Source organism: Oryzias melastigma, linkage group LG23 (assembly GCF_002922805.2).
Source record: "Oryzias melastigma strain HK-1 linkage group LG23, ASM292280v2, whole genome shotgun sequence".
Taxonomy (NCBI): Eukaryota; Metazoa; Chordata; class Actinopteri; order Beloniformes; family Adrianichthyidae; genus Oryzias; species Oryzias melastigma.
Window position 1 is genome coordinate 12029089 of NC_050534.1, and position 16322 is coordinate 12045410.

The 16322-nt window shown below is 37.5% G+C and overlaps 1 protein-coding gene across 4 annotated transcripts in view; it reads right to left on the reverse strand.

The window, feature by feature from the left end:
• Positions 1-608: 608 nt before the first annotated feature.
• Positions 609-16322, reverse strand: part of wnt5b (wingless-type MMTV integration site family, member 5b) — an 88186-nt gene continuing 72472 nt past the window's right edge. For all 4 annotated transcript variants that reach the window (XM_024288003.1, XM_024288022.1, XM_036210175.1 and 1 more), the window contains 6 exons: positions 14905-15074; positions 14219-14306; positions 13939-14098; positions 8929-9221; positions 1965-2123; positions 609-1885 (listed from right to left, as the gene is read on the reverse strand). In XM_024288003.1, the coding sequence (XP_024143771.1) occupies positions 1586-1885; positions 1965-2123; positions 8929-9221; positions 13939-14098; positions 14219-14306; positions 14905-15020 (1116 nt within the window). In that variant the 5' untranslated portion in view covers positions 15021-15074 and the 3' untranslated portion in view covers positions 609-1585. The remainder of the gene's footprint in view (positions 1886-1964; positions 2124-8928; positions 9222-13938; positions 14099-14218; positions 14307-14904; positions 15075-16322) is intronic.

The following is a 16322-nucleotide window of genomic DNA, read 5'->3' on the forward strand; positions in this document are numbered from 1 at the left end:
TCAGCATCTACAGTGAGGAGGTAACTGTGGAACTTCAGGGCAAAGGGGCAAAGAAAACGCATTATCTGAAAAAAAAAAAAAGAAAGTGCTATGGATGGATGAATTGAAGTTTGAGGTGTTTGGATCACACAGAAGAACATTTGTGGGATGCAGCACAACTGAAAAGATGTTGGTAGAGTCTATAAGGCCATCAGTCAAGCAGGGTGGGGGTAACATGATGGTATGGGTTGCTTTAGTGCTGTAAGGTGAGAGATTAGAGTTTAAAACAGGTAATTCCATCACTTCATCTTGCAACATAAGTTTCATTCCACAATCCCACTGTTGTGGGAGGAGCTGTAAGTGCCCATCCAGCCAATCCAACATGTGGGAGGGGCTTCTAGAAGAGTGGGGTCATTTTTTTTCTAGATTACCTCAATAAAATAACAACTAGAATGCCAAAGGTTTGCAATGGTGGGATTGCTGCAAATAGACGAAAGCAAAACCTGCAGGAAAAAAATGATTTGAAATAAATATCATAATTTCTATCCTTGACTATATTTTCTATTCATTAAGTGGTAAACAAAAGTGCAAATTTCATGGAAAACACAAACTGCAGCAGACAGAAGAACTCACTTTCAACAACTAGTTTATCAGAGGGATACACAATAATGCACATGTATAAAATACAGAGAACAGGAAATGAATAGCAGTAATAAAATATATTTTATCTAGTATTTCTTAAATGTAAATTGCAGTCCTTTCTGCTCATTCACATGTTCATTTTTCCCACGGCATGACTCGTCCTCGTCTAAACACATTAATAATTTTGCGTTAAGTCATGACGGTTAGGGGAAATCGGTGCCGTTTTTCTGACTTAAGTTGTACGGGATATAGAGACATGCGTTCTCCGTGAACGTTGCTTCATTAAGGCCCGGGACATTAATTTTCCCTAATGGAGGCTTTGCTCTCACGGCTGACAGCTGAAGGTTGTGGTGCAGAAGCTGCTTGTTTGGCAAATACGGCTGCATCAGCAGGTTAATGCAGACGTGGAGACGGTACGGGACGGTGCATCGGATCGTTTATTAAAGCAGCCGTTTAAAACTCCTCGTGAAACTATAATTTTTTTTTTTTTAGATCTTAAAAATATCCTCCAAAAATCAAAAGCAGCTTTTGTTCATTCTGTTTTACTTACAGTTGTTCGGAGGCAGTGGATGCAGTTCGCAAACATTTCATTAATCTTTTTTAAATAATAGAAATTGCAAGTTATTTATTATTTATTTATATATATATACGTTATAAATTCATCTCACAGTTATTTCTGTGTTGTACTTTTAAAACAGTATTTTCCTTCTGGATTCACTCATCCTCATTGATGTTTGTTTATCATTTTTAATCGCTCCTCCGATCAAGATCACCTTTCTATCCAACTCCTGCTTCTGCCTCTGATCACACAGGTGTCGTGTAACAGTTTACTTCATGTGGAACGCAGCAGGAATTTATGGGAATCTGAGCATGTGTGTCAAATCCTTTGCAAAACCCTGACTAATCACATCCACCCTCCATCGTCACTTCTTCCCTCTCAACTCTTTCCACCTGCGCCGCCCAGCTATTTACACACGAACTGGTCCACCAGCGTCGAGCAGCGCTTGCATTTGACGTAGCAGCACCAGTGGAACTTGCAGTGGCAGCGCTCGTGCTTGTAGATCCTGAACTGGTCGTATCCTCGGCCGCAGCACATCAGTTCGCAGCCGTCCATCCCCTCAGAGGTTTTGTTGCAGAAGCGCCCCTGCGTGCCCAGAGAGCCGGTCGTTTCGTTGCGGTGGCAGTAATCCGGGCTCAGGTCGATGTAGACCAGGTCCTCCGGGGTGGGCGAGTTGAAGCGCTTGTCTAAAAGCTCCAATCTTCCCTGATGGGGGAAAAAAAAACAAGTTTCAATGAGCAACAGTCAAAATAATTTGGTTGAGTATTTTCTTGTTATAAAATACCTTGCGTCCAATCCGCATGGCTGCAGCACTGTCGTATTTCTCCTTCAGGAACTCCCCGACACGCCTGAAGTCGGCCAGCTGGAGCCAGCAGGTTTTCAGACTGCAGGAACCCGAGACGCCGTGACACTTACAGGCAACATCTGCCAGGTTGTACACAGCCTAAATGCAGAAAAAAAACTCATTTCAATCACACTTTAATTAGATCATTGATAAGGAGAAATTTCAAAATCAGATTTAGGAAATTCTACCCATTTTGTTGGAAAATTAAAGCTTAACCCCTCAATATCTGCATTTATTTCCAGTGAGGTAAAAACAAAATAACTTATATTTTCCCTTTAAAGTAGATGCTAAATAAGGGAATTTTGGAATTTAAATTGTTTGACGCATATTTCATTAGGCATCAAGAAGTTTTGCATTTTTTAATTAGCTAATTAAATGGCTTTAAAAAATAACTTTGCTTTGACTAGTAAAACAAATTACTTTCATGTTTCTCCTTTGTTTTTACGTTTGCAATGTTTGAATTTCTACTAAAACCATTTTTTTATGTTATTTAATGGATGATTTTGAAAAAGCTGCTAAACATTATTTTACTTTATTCAATGTAAAGGATCAAATATATACAGTCTATGGACTCACATTTAAAGCAAAAATACCAGTAGTGCAACTTTCTTTTGTGTAATGCTGCCATCTAGTGGTCAAAATTATTAAAGCATCCTACCTGTGTTTTTTTTAAATTAAACTTCCATTTTTTTTTAAATATCTTTATCAATAAAAATGTATCGTGTGTGATGGGATTTTACCTATTTATCACTTTTATTTTTCTTTTATTTTTAATTACTATTATAAAGATTATCCCTGATGCTGACGAAAAAAAATAAATAATAATTTGTCTGTGTTCAAATATACAGTATATTAACAAATCAAACATGTGGGTTTTATTGCCAGGACATTATACTAAGAGGAAAGGTAAAATACCTTCATAATAATAAAATAAAAAATATATATAAAAAAAATCAAAATATGGATCAAAAAACTTCAAAGCATCGCAAGTCTTGATAGTCTGAAGATAATTTTACAGATTCAATATAGTTTTTATTTTCAATTAAAAGGTTAAAACAGTGTTTTAGATTAAAAATTGAATTTGTAAGTATGAAAATTAGCTAGTATAAAAATTTTAAGTAAAGAAGTTCATTCAGGGGCGGAGCTAAAACATTTTATACAGGGGAGGGGGAGAAAACTTTGGAATTTAATGTTAATTTGAGGCTATTTTTGTTTTAAATTTGTATTTTTGCAATAAATAAAGAAGATTATATTCTTAACTTTTATCAAAAACGAGACTAATATTGACTCAAAAACATTTTTCTGGGGGTCTAGCTCCACCCCTGCGTTAATTCATAAATTCTGTTCAATTTTATGCAAACATTTGGCCTCTAATAGATTATGCTTGAAACAAAACTGGTTCAATCGACTATACTTACTCTTTAAGGAGGTCAAATAAACAATTAGCTTGATCAGTTTATATTAAAAAAAAGGTAAAATTACCGTTCAAAAAATTCTTGCAGCATTACAAAGCAATTTGAACATGTGGCCTTGTGAAAAAACAGAGCAGGAAACAGAAGATTTATGGTTGAACAGCAGTAAACCCTTCAACTTTACCAGGTCACTTAGAGAGCATTTAATAACCAAGTCACAAGAAACATTCCCAAGACCTAAATAACACACTGTCACTAATCGAGCATCATTACAGCTGTTTTAATGGCTGTCCTGCAGAAGCCAAGGCGCAGGACACTTTCCCACGCGACCACTTGCTGAATCGATTACCTCCGATTGCTAATTTCCCAGAATTCACCCTCACAAATGAAGCCCATCATTCCGTCTCCCCATGCTGCCTGATCTCAATTACCTTCTCACCTCTGTTAACCCTTACGTCCCACACCATGACCCTTACCTTCCACCCCCTGCTCCCTACCCTCTACTTTACTACCCAGCAGGCATAGCACTCGCCAGCCTCCAATCCTGCGACCCGACCCCGGTGACCCCGTTAGACAGGAACAAGGGCAGGGGACGAAAATAGTTCAGCAAAGATCCAAAACTCGTCTTTTTTGATAAACTCCTTCCTTGTCACATGCATAAAAACCAGTGACACCATGCTGTTAAATAAAAGCATCCATGTGTGTGTCCAGCATCACACTGAGATATTTAGGAGGACACGCCTGCTGGGCACAATGACACAAGACCTGATGAGTGCAAACACACACTTACACACACACACACTCAGTCATCCATGGCAAAGACACGGTCTCTGTGTCAGGCACAATAGGTTTAGCTCAGACAGGGTTAAGGGTGAGGAGCCACATGTGCTGCAGTGTGTGTGTGATTTGTGTATGGAGATGGTCAAAAACACAAAAGAAAAGAAAGGCTGCCCTTTGTAGAGCCATTTTGATCTTATCACATTAAAGTGCAATAAATTAGAGGACACTCACTTAAAAAAGCAGGAGTGTATTCTGGGAAATCAAGCTGAGGAGTTTCAGGTAATAAAACTGCTGATTTATTATATAACTATATAACACAAGAATTGCATTTTTTCTACTTAGAAGTTTTTGTAAAACACTTTTTTTCCCAAAAGTTTGGAATTTTTTAAAACTTTTCTTATCTTAAATAAACATATAAGTTGTTTATTGCTGATGTTAGTTTTCCTAATCATTCACTGTTCTATGATAAGTAACTAAACAAGCAAACAGCAACAAATCAGTTAAGGGTTTTGACAGAAAAAACGCAGAAGTGTTACTGTTTCTGTCCACTAAAGATTTCTTAGGATGTATTCTGACTGGAAAAGTCAGTCCGTCCGGACCGAGTCCACTTAATTTCGGTCCGGATTGAGTCCCGTACCGTACTTTATGCCTGTATTCAGACTGCCGTCTATACCCGACCACATTTTAATGAGTTGCTGTTTGTCCACGGCTCTATGTTTACATGACGTAAAGACTGGCTACGGTGGCCATTTTGGTTCATTCTATTCAGACTCCAAGTGAATCTGAGCTCTTGGAAACAAACTGAGACCCTCTGGAAAGGACCAGTTCCTGGTCACGGACCAGGGTCCGCTTGGGTGCATTCAGATTGAAAATGTGTTCTGGATTATCAGGAGAAACGAACTTCACTTAAAGCTAACTAAATGTGTCATAAAATTCATCCTTACGCTTGCTCAGTTTGTTTAAGCAGTTTAGCAAACAAAGAAATAAATTAAATATAAAAAAGAAAAGATTACAAGTTTCTTATCAAATAGAAAGCTTGTAGCGTTAGTGACACATAGTGGTAAAACTAGAGAAAGCAACTAACCAAACAATGAAAAACTGCAATAATTAGATAAAAACATTGTTTATGATTTTTTTTGTTCTTATTGTAAATTTTCTTTGAAAACTAAATAAATCTTTCATCTATTTATGCTAAAAGAAAAAAAAAAAATCACACGTTCCACACTAGAATACTATGACAAGATCATTATATGTAAGGAAGTACAGAACCAAAACATTAACCCCCACTCGCGCATATTTCGGTCAAAAAATACTAGTTTTTGGGGGAAAAAAATAAATAAATAAATAACTGGCTAACAGTTGTGTTTTTTTAAGATTTGAACCTTTAACACCTGAGATGTCTATGTCAAAGGCTACAATGCTCTTTGACATACCGTAACTTCACAATCAACGTGAATTACCTGATTTGCAGAGAAAAGCGACTTTTCACTACTATCTAACACATTACTATTACTAACATAAAGTGCTATATTCTGGCGCAAAGCAGAATAATCGGATTCCCGTTGATTGCCTTTAAATTAACTGTGAAGAAAAGTCTGGAGTTAAAGCTCCAATGTAAAAGTCTAAAAGGTTTTACAAATCTGAGCACTTTTATAATTATTATTGTGATTTATTATTAAACCTTTATTTAAACAGGTGAGTTAAGAACATTCACAATAATTAATATTCTTTTTGAAATTATTAAAGCCTTTACCCTATTTTGACACATTTTAAGATAATCCTGAACACTAAATCATTCTGTAACATTAAAAGGTTTCAATAAAAGTGGCTACAAATCTTGTAAAATGTCCAATTCTAGCTGATGATGTTTGGAAATTCCCATTTCTGGGTTATAATTTTTAGCCAACATCTTTTGTGGCCCCAGGTCCTCTTGGGTTTCTCAAGAAGCAAAAAAACTGTTCAGTAAACCATGACGCTCCAGACGCTGCTCACTAGAGGTGGTATTGCACGACCAGGAAAAATAAAAAAAAACACCTTTTCCAATAGTTTGATTCACATGGTGATTAATTCCTGTACTTCCTCACTGCAACACATTTACTTTATTTTCCTTTTTTTACTTTTTTAAAGTTGTGCTTCATGTCTTTTACATCATGTCCTTCTTTTGGTTCACTTCTGCACTAAGACTCTTGGTGGAGGTCTTAAATACCTATTTTAGATAACCCTACCACTTCAAATCCCCCTACGATTAGAGGGATAGGGGAAGAATTCGGATTTGGCCCATTTCTTTAACATATTGTAGAGTAGAAAGAAAAAATGTGGAGCAAGATTCACAAAATTGACACAGCTTTGACTGCACTTTATCAGGTAGTGTGTGAACAAGAATGCCTGTTTAGTACGTTCTTGATGCCCAGTGTGAACGTAGCTTAAGAAAATACAAGAAATCAGACATTTTCAGTAAGGATTCCCGATCCGAATACGTGATCGGATATCGGGCCCGACCACGTGGCTGATGACGCCATCTAAATCGGACTTTGTCCTCAGATCAGGATCAGATATTTCCTTTATTCTTATTATGATCAGCACTTTCCGGATAAATACTCCACTAGAAATTTGCATGTCATGAAAATATCTCAAAATGTAATTCACGGAAAACGCAGCAGCTCAAGCAGAAGTCTACTGTAAACACAAATCAGTCAAGCTAGCTAGATGATCACAGATTCAGACTTCCGGGATCAATAACTCTTTTAAAAACGCTTTAAACTGACAACAAGTGTCTCTGTTGGTTTGTCCTAACACAAACAACAACATCTAAAGGCATTTCAACAGAAATATACTGAGTTTTTGTTTCTTTTTAATGTGAAGCTCTTTGTGCTGCTGACAGAAAGCTAAACAGCAGCTGCTAACTGCTACATGCTAGCTCCGTGACTTAACTTCTTAGGACCCGAGCTGTCCTTTGATATGCCTGATTTATTTATCTGAGAGAGAAATAAAAGTTAAGAAAATTGACTACTGTGGTAATAAAACCAAAAATGTGATGTCTTAAGAACTTAAAAAAAGAAGCACATAATCTTAAAAAATCAGTCATCATCAACTTTATGCTAAAACAAAGTCATCATTTATTTTTAAGAATTTTAAATGAGCACAGGAATCACATTTGGATAAAAATGTTCAATAGTTCTAAAGATATTAAACTTTCTCACAAGACTAATTATCACTTAGCCTATTTAGCAAGAAAATAGTTTTTTCCCTCGTTTATATTTGCTCCATTTTTACTTGTTAATTAAAGCTACTTTACAGAAGTGTTCTATTTAAGTTTTTAATAATAAAAGTAGGTTAATTAAATATAAATAAGGGACAACACTAATCTGTTTCTTCAATTTATTCATGTTTTAAATGTGTTAAAACGGCAAATACACAAAATCAAATGACTCGGAATTGGATCGGGCCCCAAAAAAAAAAACCTGATCGGGACATCCCTAATTTTCAGTTCATTTCTACATATGTGCACCTGTTTCAAAGTTGTATCACCAACCAACCTCTTACTAATCATGTAGGCACAGAGATATTAGATATTTAAACACAATGCATTAGACATGCTTAGGTACAACAATACTTTTATGATATTTTTGTTCACTTTTTCTTCATGAAGCATGCAGCATTTTTGTAGCATTCCAGGTTCTAATCAATTCTTGGCTGCACAAAATCAGCATTAGGTAAACGTGTCTCCATCTGCAGACACTTGTGCACACACTCGACTCCGATGTGTGTCGTTCACACAAATAAAAACGCACTATTGCACACGTGCACGCACTAGCACACTCCCCCGTCACCTCCACAAAAGCCCTGCAGTTTGCCTTGTTCAGCCAAGCAAGACAAATCCCGCTCAGGACAAACTGCAGTGTGCTCGGAAGTAAGACAGAAAGCAGGGATAGAGAGGGAGGAGAGGATCTGTCTTCCGTTTTTTTCCCCTCTTCTCTTCTCCTCTCTTCCGTTTCAATGGACAGACGACAATACAAGCGAGGGATCAAACGGGAGACAGGGGGAAAAGTCATTTCAAGAGTGTGTGCGCTCATACAAAGCTGCAGCAGTAGATCTTTCACTCATACACTCTCCTACAGCCCCAACGGGACCCTCAGCAGAAACACAACCTCTCCAGACCCTGACCTCTGACCTCTGAACCACACGTGCACACACAAATGCGGGCTCACTGTCTCTCACACAAATCAAACACACACGCACACATGCAGCGTCTCTTGTCTTGTAAACAGCTTAAACAAAGCTGCTCCAACTGCAGATAAGCTGATGCAGTGTGTGGCTGGAAAGGCAAATGGACATTTTATGAGGTGAGGATTTCCTTAAGTTCCTCTACACATAAAAGAATCCTTAGATTATATTAAAAAAAGAGTTTGAGACGTACAGTTGGAGATTTCAGCGTTTCCTCTGTGAAGATTTACAAATGCATGTGTGTCCGTGTTAACACTGTGGAATGTGCCTTGACCTGCTGACCCAGTGAGACTTCAAGGGCATTAGCAGTTATACCATTTGTACCCTCCCAATAAATAACCTGCTCACAAAAATACTGCCGGGTCAGGCAAACCGGGGACACCGCAGCTTTCCCAGACATTCCCGACAGACAAGCAGATATAGTATGTAGGGAAAGACTGTAGGCCTCGCTTGCTTCCTGAGCTAAATTACGCTCTCCTGGCCCCTACCTGTCTTCCAGCCTCGTTGTTGTGCAGGTTCATCAGCGTCCGAGCGTGCTCTCTGGACCCCCGCGGGTAATTCTTCTCCCTTTCCCGAGCGTCCACAAACTCCTGGGCAAACCGCTTGCCGTAGTACACGTTGTCGCCGCAGCCGCCCCACAGCCAGTCCCGCGGCAGGTCTCGAGGCCGGGCGGTGCGGCTGCAGCCGCAGGTGGACAGCTCGCCCTCGCGGCACGCCCGGCTGATGGCGTTGACCACGCCGGCTGCGCTGATGGCATACGTGAACGCCGTTTCCCTAGAGCCTGTAAAAACAGCAACACAGAGGATACGTTTTAAATACCAGGCTGTGCATTCAATGACAGGAATTATGGGTAGTTTCAAATGAAGATGACACGTTGATGGAGGACATATATAAAGAAAATTCAGCTTAAAATTGCATTTCTTTATTCAAATTGTTGTGAATCAGGAGCAGACAAAAAAAATCAGTTTCAAAAAGCTTATAGGTGTGATATGGAAGTTACTATAGCGCTCTAATCTGATGCATCCACTTGTAGACGACTAGATCCATCACTCCTTTCTTAAAATTTCAGCCTAACTTCCTCTTAGATTTAGACCAAGGGGGGGCAAACTCAATCGCACAAGGGGCCAAAGCACACCTTAGGTCGTGGGCCGAACAGGATAAACATTTATTGAACACTCTGAAATCAAATTTTTAAAACTGTAACTTATTATTTAGATATATAGCATTACCCGCGATAATGCTAGTGTGAATACTGTAAGCTGAATTTGGCTGCTGAAGATGCTGAAATTGATAGCTAAAAACAGTGAAGTTGATAGCCAAATAAAAATGCCATATTAGCCTAAAAAACTGAAATATATCCAAAATACACAAAAAAACTTAGTTTAGCTAGCCAAAACAGCTAGCATGTAGCTGAAAAAGCTAAACTTCCAAATATCCTTAAAACAACAGAAAAAAAACAAATTAGCCAAAATAGCTAGTGTGTAAATATTAGCCTAACTGCAAAACAGCCTTAAAAAAACATTTGAAAAAGCCTAAATTAGCCAAAACAGCTAGCATGTAGATGAAATATTAGCTTAAATCCAAAAAAGCCTAAAAAATTCTAGTAAATGCCAAAGTAGTCCAAAAAGCTAGCAGAATGTCTAATTTTAAAACCTTAAAAACAGAACTTTTTAACATAAATATGAATATTAAACATGCATGAATATTATTCCTCAATAAATTAACATAAACCCTAATTAACTTTCAATATTTTACCATCAATAAAGCCTTGACGTTGACATGTGATTTAGATAACCCAGAAGCATAATTTCTGTTTTAAATGTTCGATTTCTGTTCCTGTGTTTTTCCACAAACTGTTTTCATTGCACTTTCCTGTGAGTAGATGCCATATATGGACATCCACAAGACATGGATATCATACAGTCTGAGCAGCCTCGCCGCATCATGTGCATGACTGGACGATATGAGGGGATCATAGAGAAAATATGCGTCTTTCAGTCATTTGGTAGGTCGACCTGTTCAAGAGGTCACAAACAGGGTTAAGGAGGAGAAGAGCGGAGCTAATCTGAGCGGAAAAAACATCACCTTGTGAATAACCTTTGATGGAAAAGGTGTTCAGATCTATACGTTAAAGTACTAACATCCAAAAAAAGATGTTTGTTTGAATTTTGGAATATCATCTGAGAATATTGAGGCACAACAATAATAAATATATCTTAAAGTCGTACAATTTGAATTAAAAAATACTAAGAAATTAAATTTGAATCTTAATTATCTTTATATATGCCCCCCATCATCAGAAATATGACCCAAGAACATGTTAAAAACATCATTTTTATTGAAGTGGGTATTTCATGCTAAGATAAATAACCAAAATAAAACTTGTATGTATGGAAAAAAAAGTATAAAAAAATACCAGCTTGAGAATCTGACAGGATGTAATACACAACAGCAAAAATACCCAAATAGAGACTATTCAAAAAGATTTCTTCATTCTTTAGGAATACACAACAGAGTCTGCTCGTTCTGTTCTCTGTTAACACCATGAAAGCATAGAGCGAATCTGCGTTCCTGCCTGACAGGTTGAAGGTGAAACCTGCAGGTGGATCTTAAGGAATCTCACGGTTTTCCCCTGTTTTCATTCATCACATACATCCTCATGTAGAGATTGTAAAGAGTGATAAAAACTTCATTAAGGAATGTTGAATTAGGATGCAACAAATCCTTTTTTATACGATTCAGTACAAAAACGTAGGGAAAAAAATCATTGCAACCCTGCTCCATATCAACATGTTAGTGCTGAAAGTGTTCAACACGTTAAATTCAAGAAGGATTTAGTGTTTATTGCTTTATTACATTACACCAGGGTTAGTATGAGCCAAATGAAAGGTTATTGGAAAATTAAAATAAAGGATTTTTCCATTTTTTTGGTATCCATTCAACTTTATTTATAAATTGATTTATTTTCATATGATCCAACCTGATTGATCTGTCTATACCATTATAAAATTGTTTTTATAAGGGTATTTTTAAGGTTTCCTGATAGGAAATCTGCTGTTTTCCTTTTCTAAATCTCCTTTAATCATTAAAAAGTGGAAATATGACAGCTGGCGGGCAAATCTCCCTGTTATTTTGTTCTGTTTTTAAGCTACTTATTAAGAAAAGGCATTATTGGATGTATATAAAAGTGTTAATAGCAATAAAAACAATAGCTTGACGTCTCCAGATGTGATTGGAGACATCAAAGTAAGTTGAATTGTTAATCCATAATTATGCAGTAGAGATGCAGTGATTCACTTGATTCAATTCACTGATGATGAAATCAAATAGCACAACAAATATTATTTTTTGCTTATTTTTATAGTATTTTGGGGTATTTTATAGCAGCAAAAATCTATTTGCATTTGCAGAAAATACAAATTTTATGATTTTTTAGGCATTTTTTCTTGATGTTTTTCTCTACTGCAGTCAAATGTAAATGCATTTTTCTTGCACCGTGGCTGGAAGCAGGTTTACTGCTGTCTCCAATCAACACCAGGCAGACAAACACGCATTCAGAGATCTCTGTGCGTCTGCGTCTGCGCAGCGTCAACTTCAAACAGCAGCTCCGGATCTGCGAGGGCGACTCATCTGCGCATTTCAAAAGCAGCGCCGCGGGACAATAGCCCGACTCGCACCTCCATAAACCCGAAGGAGGAGTCCACTGACGGGACGGGTCGGCCCGCAGCGGATCTGACACGTACGTGTGGATGAGACGTTTCCCACGGTGCTCGGTGGAGGCGAACTGATCCAGAGTCAGAGCGACCGCGAGACGATTCTACTGCATGCTGGAGTCACGTGACCTGTTTGTTTATCTCCTAGCTTAGAACGCCGCGAGCGAGATTGTTGCGTCATAAATCGAAAGAAGAAATTGGGTAATTAATATAAGAACTGGCTTCATTTATTGGCCTAAAAAGAAAAAAAACCTGACGGTTTAATAAAATAAATGGTAGAAATTTACCTAAACAAATAAATAAATCATTTTTAAATGCTTAAATTATTGCCAAGATGATAAATAAATAGGTAAAATTAATTTCAAAATACTAAAATTATAGCAAGATTAATACATAAATAAATATATTTAATTAAAATTAGTTAAAATTGTAATCAGATCAAAAAACAAACAAACATGGGGTAGATTTCCTTTTAAAATAAAGGCTTAACTTATACTCAGATTAAAAAATAAAATACATTTCATTAAAAAGACTTAAAATTACAAGTAAATTGAAAACAAATAAATAAAATAAAAAGCAGATTAAACCTCAGGCAAGGTAAGTTTATATGTATAGCATATCTCATGCCCTATAAATTATATAATTAGACCAACAAATCACTCACTAAAATCTATAGAATCTTTAGAAAAATAACCAAAGTTGTTTTTAACCATTTTTTCTGGGTTATTTTAATTTGGAATAGAAAAACACATGAATTAGATTAAAATTAAACCATTGTAACAAATACAGTTTCCAAAAGTAACTCATATCCTATCATAAATATAAATGATGTTGCGGGTTATTGTTTTGGTGTTTTTGAAAGTGCAAGAGTTTTAAAATACAAACTGACTTGTTTAATGTTTATTTATGTCATTTGCAATAGGATTAAAGATTTAATACATAGTAAAATCTACAAAAGCACAAATGAGGAAGCAAATGAAGGGTTTTTCTTTTAACTTTTCACCAAAAGACAGACTGGAAATGTAAAAATAATAATAAAATCTATGTGAGATGTAAATAAAAAATGGAGGAAACGGTTCAATCAAAAAAGGACTCAAAAAACGATTAATAAAAACAAACCTAAGAGGATTGTAAATGACTGGACCATTGAAAACACTCTTGATTTCGTAAATATAGAATATCGGATTATGAATATGTAAGGGATGGGAATAAGTACTTTTTTTTCTCCTCCTACTCCCTTTTTGAGTTATTGCTTGTGTATATGGGTACATCTGTAGATGTGTGTGTACACATGTACTACACATGGTTCCGTTGTATATGTTTGTTTGTTACTTTATACATGCCAGAAATAAAAAAAAGCAAAACGTTCATGCTTTTGCCTTCAAACGTTTGATTTTTTGTTATTCTCAATAGAAGAAATAGAAAAGCAGATACTCTGCTGGGAGAGCACATCATATAAAAAAATAAATCAAATAAATCTAAGAATTTGACACATTCATCTAATAGTTGTGCAAACTGCTCTTTTAAGCTAAAATTCATCAAAAATCCTTTGGAAGACCTATAAGGAGTGAAGCTAATTATTCAATCAAACACAAAGAAAAAGACATAAGGGGTATTGTCACAATCTAATAAATGTTACAGATGAATAAAGTACTAAAGTGACTTTTCCAGCATTTGGCAAAAAATAATCAATTTCCAGCTAAAAGGTCAAACTCATGAATGGTTTTGCTGCTTTTCTGCAAACAGCTTTTTCACCAGTTTGCCTTCATTTGATGATAAACTCACCGATTTGCATGACTCGTCCAAACACGGATGTGTTGTCCACGGTGCTGCAGTTCCACCTTCTCTGTCTAAACTGATACTGGCACTCTTTGATGCCTGTTTTGGCTCCATCTCCAATGTAGGTCATGTGATCCTGGTAGAGCTGGCAGAGCTTCCTCTGCCCCTGAAGTTTGAACACAGTGGTTAATAGTTTCATTCATTTGGTGACAAATTTTCCTTAAAATGAGCAAATATTCAATCAAAAGAAAGAAATGTGCTCTTCATCCTCCCAGCATTTGCTCACCTGTGAAAGACCTGACAGTTGACTGCAGAGAGGTTGAGCTCCAATTATGTACATTTCTGGCCGTTGGATTGGGGTCAGACCCAGAGACCTGAAAGACGGAGTTTAAAGAAGAAAGAATAAGAGGTAACGCCAAGATAGTATCACTCTTGGAGGTCTGCTAAGCAGCAGAAAAGACTCAGGCACAGGTTTTATTGGTACAAGTGGCCTATAAAATGCAGATAAATAGACTCCTGTGGTGAACATCTCTGCAGCCACTATCTTTATGGCTCCTTTTCTTTCTCCTTATTGCCTTTTTTGAATCTACAATTCTATATTCAAACTAATTTGATCATTTATTTATTTATTTATTTTTGCTTTCATTACTTTCATTCCAGGGAAAACTGCAGTTTAGAGATTAGAGAATCGAGGGCAAAATCAGCGCGCCATGTGATGCCATTTGGGGCTCAAACAGGGTAAATATTGTGACAGGGGCTTCACATTTGCTCCATAAGCTGGGAGCCCCCCCAAAAAGCTAACCCCCAAAACACACAAACTCATTAAGCAGAAAAATGAATCTAAAACTTTAATTTTTTAAAGAATGAAAGTAGATTTTCAATTGCGTAAAACAAGGGTTCCGCAGTTACGCATTTGAAATTCACCAAATTCTATTTTTTTAAGTAAATTCTTTATTTGAGCACCACACTCACCACCAAGAGTTTGCGTCCACCAGCAATAGTTGGGAGTTGCACGTGAGGAAAGCGGCTGCCAGCAGCAGATGCAGAACACCACTGCTCCGTCTTCTCTGGACAGATCTGTTGTCCATGCTTGTCCGCCGCGTCACCGCCACACAGCCAGCTTGGACTACAATGTTCTGCCTCTGAGACATGGGCACAGAAAACAAGAGGCGTCCTGAGCGCCGTTGGAAAGGTTCGAGGTCCGAAATTCAAGGTTGACCACAAGGATTCCCTGTTACGCGTGGCTCACTCCTTTTTACGCAGCTCGTCTTTCCAGTGTTCGGTCCTTTCTGAGCAATTTGGTGTCTAAATTACACAATTTTTAAAGTATAAAGAGGGATTAAAGTAACTCCAAGTTTTACGGGAAGCTGGTAAATGACCAAAAATCATCCAGAAAATCAACTTAACTCACACAAAACCTTAAAAAATCTCGTGCGTAAAACTTCTGGGTAAATGGTGGAATTCGTATATCGGTTATTCCTTCAACGTCAACCTTTTTGAGCAAAAATAACAGATAAAAAAGTGACAAATTCGGGTCCAGTTGTTCCCATAAAAGATAAAAACAAAGATAAAACCGCGGAGCGCGCGACTGCAGCCCTCCCTTCCTGTCCCTTATGGTCACTCTAGTGTCTGTTCTCTTGGCTGTCTTAAGTTCACACTCCTCCTCTTCTTTACACCCGTACTTTGCATCAGAACCCCCTCTCCCCCCACGTCCTCCTTTTATATGTCCGTGCGCGCCATCGCTCCTACAATGAAGCAGCAGTTGCGTTCAAGATCTTGTGTTCAGAGGCAGAAAGGACACCTGATGGGTCAGGTTCATCTATTGTCAAGATTTTCACTAAAATAATGGCCACTAAAAGGGAGACATTTGAAAAAAATAATAGGAAAAAGAAAGAAAACCAGCTTAGGTCAGATTCCTTTTATGAATTGGAGTGAATAATTTGTTTGGATGAAAGATGAGTGCTTTAAAAATTCGCCTAATCCTTCCCTCTTTTGGTGTGGAAAAGCCCGCACGCACACACATCGCAGTGAAGAAAAGGCGTGCTGAAGCGAGATCGCCTCAATTCGTAACCCGGTCTAAAAGATAAACTGCGGGTCGGTGGGCGGTGGAGCCGGACGCTTTGATCTGACTCAGTGCTTCTCTAAAGGCTGCAGCCACAGTCGATGCTGGGCCTGAATGAGGCTCTTCGGAACAAGAGAAAACGATCAAAACATTCAGAAAAAACACCAAAGCCTACAAAAGAAATCAGTTTTGGAGAGCACATTTGTGCCGGATGAGGAGTTTTTTATTAGTATTTGTTGAGTTCAGTCATACAGCAAATAAGTTGCCAACTCGTGTACTTGAAATGGTTTTATTTATGTGTGGCTCAAGCAAAAATCTTTTAAAGAAA